General features: G+C 38.8%; 1 protein-coding gene across 1 annotated transcript; it reads left to right on the top strand.

The window, feature by feature from the left end:
- Positions 1-484: 484 nt before the first annotated feature.
- Positions 485-2909, top strand: LOC145333393 (uncharacterized). Its single transcript, XM_080178513.1, has 3 exons — positions 485-873; positions 1368-2412; positions 2801-2909. The coding sequence occupies exon 2, from the start codon at positions 1387-1389 to the stop codon at positions 2380-2382; it is 996 nt and encodes a 331-aa protein (XP_080034639.1). The 5' UTR covers positions 485-873; positions 1368-1386; the 3' UTR covers positions 2383-2412; positions 2801-2909.
- Positions 2910-7259: the final 4350 nt, after the last annotated feature.

Raw genomic sequence — 7259 nt, 5'->3', positions numbered from 1 at the left:
AATATTAATCGGTTTGGTGCGATACTGGAATATTTAATAGCAAATAACAATAAAATTTTAGTAAAAAATTTTCTCGTATTCATTCGAATCCGGTGGATAGGAACCGGGTCTCATCCATACGAAAAAACTATGTCTAGCATCGTATGATATCTAGCTTTCTACAAATATAAAAATGTACAATCATAAGATTAAAACCAGTTTTTTAGCCGGTGCCTTCGGCACCTCGGGGCTAAAAAAATGGTTTTAATCTTATAATTGTACAGTTCAGAGAGTCGGGCTGAGCACACGCATTTAGCAAGCTCTCCCCCGCCCTACCCCATGTGTTAAGCTCAGTTCTACCTTCCCCCTCTCTCTCAACTAGTTCCCCTCTCCCCACTGCCCGTGGTCACTCCGCAGTTGGAGGAAAGGGAAGACACTGTAGCCAGAGGGCACCTCGTATTTAGGCCTGGCAATGTGTATGTGTTAACGTATCGGTCAATTGTTAACACAAAAAAAGTGAAAATAAAACATTAATGAATTAAAAGTTTTTTTTTAACTTATGTGTAACCTAATCGCTTTAACTTAATGAACAATTTTTGGTGAAAACACTCTCAAATTTTTTTTTGATAATTTTATGATAATTTATCGGTCTGGCAACATTTTTACCGGCGCAAAGTACTCCCGACAAATAAGCTCTCCCATTGGCTAACATTTTTTCGCGTCCCACCATTGGTCAGCTGACCCACACTCACTCAGCACCCTCGGTTCCGCCATCTTCACTTCATCATGGCCTGTAGTACGTGTGACAACCCAGAATATTGGTCAAAGTTTAAAACAAATTTGGACGCTGCTTTGGATGTTAAGTTTAAAGAATACGATGCGAATATAGCTAAGGTAAGGGATGAGCTTATTCATAGTACTTTTGCCAGTCATAAAACCGAAATAAACGATATTAAATTGAGAGTCTCAGATTTAAATGTTAAAATTCAATCTATCGAAGGTATAGAAAATTTCGTAGATGCTAAATCTGTTGCAAGTGAACAAAAAGCGATTAGGACCACGATTACACAACAAAAAGACTATTTAAACTCTATTGAATCGTCGAGAGAAAATTTCGTCAAATTTCAACTTCTACAAAACTCGATAAGAGAGCAAAGGTGCCGCGATTGGAGTTGTAGAATAGTGAATTTTCAGCAGCCGTGGAGCCGTGAAAATATTACAGAGTTTATCATATTTAGAAACATTATAAGGCCCACCCTTGAAGCCGCTCTTAAACGTGGAGAATTAGAATATATTCCCTCACATTTTTGTGATATCGTCGAGCGTGCCCATATGCTCCCATATACAAAGGGCCAGATCCCCGTTTTTATTTTTCGTTTTATGTCTAGATCCTACCTCGACGCGTGGATGAACAATAAGAAGGCTGTGCTTGACCGTTACAACGCCGAGATCAAGAGGTTCAATCCCAGGAACAACGCGTCACCGGTCCCGTTCTTCCCCAATAGGTTAGTCCAGGCGAAGCAAGATATGTCCGACCTCAACAGGAAGACCATGACCTTTGTGTATGCCACAAACCAGATTTCGAGGGCCAAAGTCGCTGGCCAACATGTCCAATTTCAGCTCAAGAACGGCAGCCGCTGGATACGCTGCCTTAACCCGTTTGGCAAAGACCTGAAGGAAATGGCCCAACCCATACCTGGAAGCGAGGATTTTTTTCTGTCAGAGGCACCGCCTATCCTTTGTTTCAACAAGCTAGCGCCTGAGGAAAGGAAAACATTCTTCTCTAATCAGGCTGACTTAACAGAGGATGACTTCCCAAGACAGTTTAGTACGATCACAGCCCACCCTTCCAGCACGATTCAACATAATTTAACGTCTGCCCCTGCCCCAGCTCTTGGGGACCTAGCTGTGTTCCCTCCCATAGACTCTGCCGCAACCGTCGCAACCGCCGCACATACAGCCGTTGCACCAGCCGCACAGCCCACACAGTCAGTACCTGCCGCCGTCGCATCCGCAGCCGCCGCTACAGCTGATTTCACTGCCGCACCTGCCGCCGCGCTCACCGCCGCACCTGCCGCCGTGACCGCCGCCGCATCTGCCGCCACGTCTGCCGCACTTGCCGCCGTGTCTGTCGCCGTACCTGCGGCATCTATTGCCGTACCTACCGCCACACACACCGCCGCACTTGCCGCCACGTCTGCCGCATCTGCCGCATCTACACCTGTCGTTGACTCAGCACCTTCCGTACCTGTTGCCCCTGTCGTTGACTCAGCACCTTCTGTACCTGTTGCCCCTGTCGTTGACTCAGCACCTTCTGATCCTGTGGCCACGAGGGCCAAAGCTAGAGACACCGCCAACAAAGCTAAGCAAAGCAAAGCTACAAAGGCGGTAATCACATCATGAGGTTAAGTATCTTATACGTCGGAAAAAAAGGTACTTAACAAAATTATTATCATCATTTTTAAATTCATTTACAAAGTGATTTATTTCGAAAAACTTAATGTTTATATCCACGTAAACTCTATATTATTATAATATTAATATTAAATATTACCCAACTTGTTAGAACGCCAACATAGCATATTAATTTCAATCTATTTTTCTTATTTTTCTGCTGATTAGCATATAAAATACTTGGAACTTGTATGAAAATGAGTAGGGGGAACTAAACTAGCTTGAAATGTGTTGCCACCCCCAACACACACATAAACTAAACGCTATCGGAATAACCATAGTAAATATGGTAATTTTTTTCGCTTTAACGATAATATATTGTATATTACCTATTTTTATTTGTCCACTAATATCTACTGTGTTTCAGATGTCCATACTTGATGTTAAGACGATTCCTCCTGCGGTGCTCCTGGACCAGCTCTGCTATGACAAACCTCCCTAATGATCAGATTAACCAGGATTACGGTAACTTAAACGATAACATTGGTCTAAATCTTATGAATCCGATTTACGGCGACTACTTTAACGATTTTGAGAACGAATTCGGAATAAATTGCGTTTTTTCAAGTGAACAAGGTATCGTACAGAAACTGAAAACATTCAATGAAAACCTTCTCAATATTTTTAGTATTAATTGTCAGTCATTACATTCTAAATACAATGATATTGTCTCCACTGTAGACTTCTTTAGACAACATGATATCCACTTAAATGTTCTGTGTTTTCAAGAATTATGGCTGAATAAGGATGTAAATATGGATTGCTATGGAATTAATAATTACGATTGGCATGTTAAACTCCGCACAAAAAGTAGGGGGGGAGGGGTGGGTATTCTAGTAAGCAAATATTATAAAGTAGATAAACTATTTGATAAATTTTCATTTAAAGAAAATATTCTTGAATCTATTTGCTTAAAAATTTCCCACAATGGACTAAAGTTTTGCTTACTAAACTGTTATCGGCCACCCAATCAGAGTAGTGCTGAAATAGAAGAATTTTTTGAACTTTTTTTGGACCTGATTGATAGAATAGCAGCTTTAAGCATACCATACTTCATTGTAGGAGATTTCAATTTTGATCTTTTCAAAATAAATAATATAAATAGCAACTCCATGAGAATTATTGAGTCTTTTTCCTTTAACGGTATCATAAATACCGTTACCAGAGCTACTAGAGTAACTAGAACCACTGCAACCCTTCTTGATTTATTCGGGGTAGGTAACTTTATTCAAAACCTAATGTCTTCCTTTGTCTTAACTTCAAAAATCTCCGATCACTTGCCAATTATTAATTCATTCCGAATAGACAGAGTAAATAAACCCAAACCTCCAGATTTCTTTGAAAAAAGAGAATTGAATGATGAAAACTTTGATGCCTTAAACTATGCACTCTACCACACTAACTGGAATCACGTTTTAAACCAAGACAACACAAACATTGCTTATGATAACTTTATTTCAACCTTTTTGAGACTTTATAATGAAAAGTGTCCAGTTAGAAAAAAACGAAAAAACAAACGTACCCAGCCTCAGCAGCCTTTCATGTCAGACTTTTTATTGCGTTGTAGATTGCATAGAGATATTTTGTACAGCAACTTTTTAAAAGACAAAACAATTGAAAATGAAAGTATTTACAATGCCTATAGGAATAATTACAATAGGCAAGTGAGAAGAGCAAAGATTGAATATTACAGACAACAAATAAGAGATGCAAACGGGGATGGGAAAAAACTCTGGAAAACCCTAAAGGAAGTCATTGGGTTTAGTAAATCTTCCCCTGAGTGCACATACCTTCAAGTAGGCCCAAACAAAATTGAAAATGACCAAGAAATAGCTAATGAATTTAATCGTTATTTTAGTCAGATTGGGTCTTCCCTAAGGCCTGAAATTCCTTCCACCCCCAAAAATTTCTTTGAATATTTACCACCCCCATGTCAAGATTCCCTCTTCTTTGAGCCATTGTACCCCTTCAAGGTTATTAATATCATTCGTAGTATTAAACCTAAGCGTTCCACAGACATAAATGATGTCTCGATGTATGTTCTGTCTCGCTGTGCTGATACCATTGCCACTCCCTTAACACATGTTTATAATTTATCACTTCAAAATGGCACTTTTCCTGAAAAAATGAAAACTTCCAAAATAGTTGTCCTTCACAAATCAGGTTCACTCAGCGAGGCAGATAATCATCGAGGAATTTCACTCATTGACAACTTTTCCAAGCCCATTGAAAAATATGTCTGTGAAACGCTGGTTAAGTTCTTGGAAGATCGGTCTTTTTTTAGCAACCGCCAGTTTGGCTTCATGAAAGGAATCTCAACCTTTCACAATGTATTGAACTTAAGCACATTGATCACCCAAGCACTCAGTCGAGACACTTCCTGTATGGCCATATTTTTGGACATAAGGAAGTGTTTCGACATGATAAATAGGGACATCCTTTTTAGCAAACTGGAGAATTCAGGGATAAGGGGGGTTGCACTTGATTGGTTCCGTAGTTATTATGCAAATAGGAAACAGCGTGTATATTTTAAGGGCCTTTTCTCCTCCACAATTGAATTCATTATCATTGGCGTACTTCAGGGGTCAGTCCTGGGACCAATTCTTTTTTTGATTTTTATCAATGACCTTGTTTCATGCAGTGAAGAGATCCTAATCAATCTCTTTGCTGATGACGCAGTGGGCTTCATTGAAAAGCAGAATATTATACAATTGATCAACCTTGCAAAGGAGCTTGTCCCCAGACTGACCCAATGGTACAATGCCAATAAACTTCTTATTCACCCCCGCAAGACCAAATGTATGGTCTTTTCCTCCCCCCGTGAGATACTCACCCCCGCTGAGCTCGCCGCTAAGACCAACTTTGAAGTCTATGTAAACATGAATAATCATAACGAAAATGATGAGTCAAAAATCACTAAGTTGGATCTTGTGAGCGGTACCAATGAGGGTAGTATCAAACACTTGGGAATTCAATTGGACGAGAAAATGAAGTTTTCTTATCATCTTGAAAAAGTCTATAGCAAAGTCTCTAAAATAATTTATAGTATGAAAGTAATGCGTCATTTGTTGGACAAGAAACACTTAAAGCTACTCTATTCTTCTTATATTAAGTCGAATATCGAATATTGTTGTCTCCTGTTCACTGCCTGTCCTATGTATCTGTTAGCACCAATCATTAAGTTGCAGAAGCAAGCCATTAGAATAATCGAAAATTTACCTAGCAGAGCTCACACAGCTGAATTCTTTAAATCTAATGGCATACTTCCATTTAACCTGTTAATTGAATTCAATGTTTGTAAATTTATGCACGCCTATAAATTAGGCAATTTTCCCAAAATTTTCGAAAACACCTGGAATTTTGTTCAAGACAGACATACGTATGGCACTAGGAACAGGAACAACTTTGCTTACGAACCGGGCACCAATAGAAACTTTCTCCTGCACGCCCCTCTTAACTCTTTCCCAACTATATTCAACAACCTTCCACTTGAAATTAAACTAATTGATAATAAAAATATTTTTAAGAAAAAATGTTTTACTTATTACCTAAACAAGATTGAGTTTTAAAAAAGCAAATATTTTAAAAAAGCAAATATTTTATTTTTGAAATTAAACTGATTGATAATAAAATTATTCTCAAGAAAGATATTTTACTTACTTATTACTTACTTTCTTAAAAAAAAAGCAAATACTTTATTTTTTCTCTTCCTCTATTTAACAATTTTTTGTTCTAACTAAGTTTCTATTCGTATCTTTAGCCCTCGACTTTTTGTAAGCACTTAATTTCTATACCAAAAAATAATAAAACAGCATTTCTTTAACCTCAAATCTCAACGAGTAGGTTCCGTAGGAACCGACATACATACCTATGTATAGAGTAGCTTTAGCATAGTTTGTTTCTTATCCACTTTATTCATTTTACATTTTATATTTTGACTTTGACTTCTTCTATTATATTATATATTTTTTATCAAGCAACTAACGAATCGCGCAGATCAGGCACTGCCGCGAGGTTCAGCAGCTGCTGGACGCCGTGCACGGGTGCAGGATCATCGATTTCATCGCTTGAGTTCAACATGGCGATGAGCTCCTGCACCTGGTCTTGGAGGGGAACATCTTCTTCTCCTCCAGCCTCCTCCGGAACTTCCGGCGCCCCATCCGGTAAAGCACCTTGGCCTTGTCCAACTTCCTCTTCTTGATCTGACATTTCTGAGACAATTGAACTTTGACCCTACCCACCCCCATATTTATACCCCCCTTGTGTCTTAATACCATACATTATTCAATCTTAATTTAACTTATTAATTAATAAATAACTTTCCCTACTTCCGATTTCCCGCGTATTCCCCCTATGCTTTACAACCAATTGTCTCCCCCCCGCCCCCTCTTTTGCTTTATTCTTTTGCTTTATTCTGCCGTGCTTTACCGGAAAACCACTCTTCCCCCCTCCCCCTATTTTTCTCCCCCCCAGTATATACCAAACGATAGGCGCCGCTCCGTCTGTCTAGCTGGAAGTCACGGCCGCGCACAAACCACCCACCACTCCCCTTCTAGTTTTTTCCCCCCCTCCTCCCCCTAACCTGTTGAATTCCCTGACCCATCTCCCTTATTTTAACCAGTTTCTCACTTCACTTTTTTTTATGCTAATGAAAATTAATCCATAGCGAAATATTAACAGACATCCTATTACTCTATACATCCTTCATAAAAAATAAAAGTTCATAGCAAGATATCTAGGATTTATTAAACAAATCAATGAATTTATGATAATTTATGATATTTTAATACTTTTACTTTTTTGGATAAAACTAAACTGTATTATTC

This window comes from Acartia tonsa, chromosome 2, assembly GCF_053477335.1.
Source record: "Acartia tonsa isolate MP-2025a chromosome 2, ASM5347733v1, whole genome shotgun sequence".
Classification (NCBI taxonomy): Eukaryota; Metazoa; Arthropoda; class Copepoda; order Calanoida; family Acartiidae; genus Acartia; species Acartia tonsa.
This window is presented reverse-complemented; position numbering and strand designations above follow the sequence as displayed.

What these genes read in the sequence shown, in the direction of transcription:
- LOC145333393 (XM_080178513.1), top strand. Translation starts at nt 1,387, where the DNA reads ATGAACAATAAGAAGGCTGTGCTTGACCGTTACAACGCCGAGATCAAG.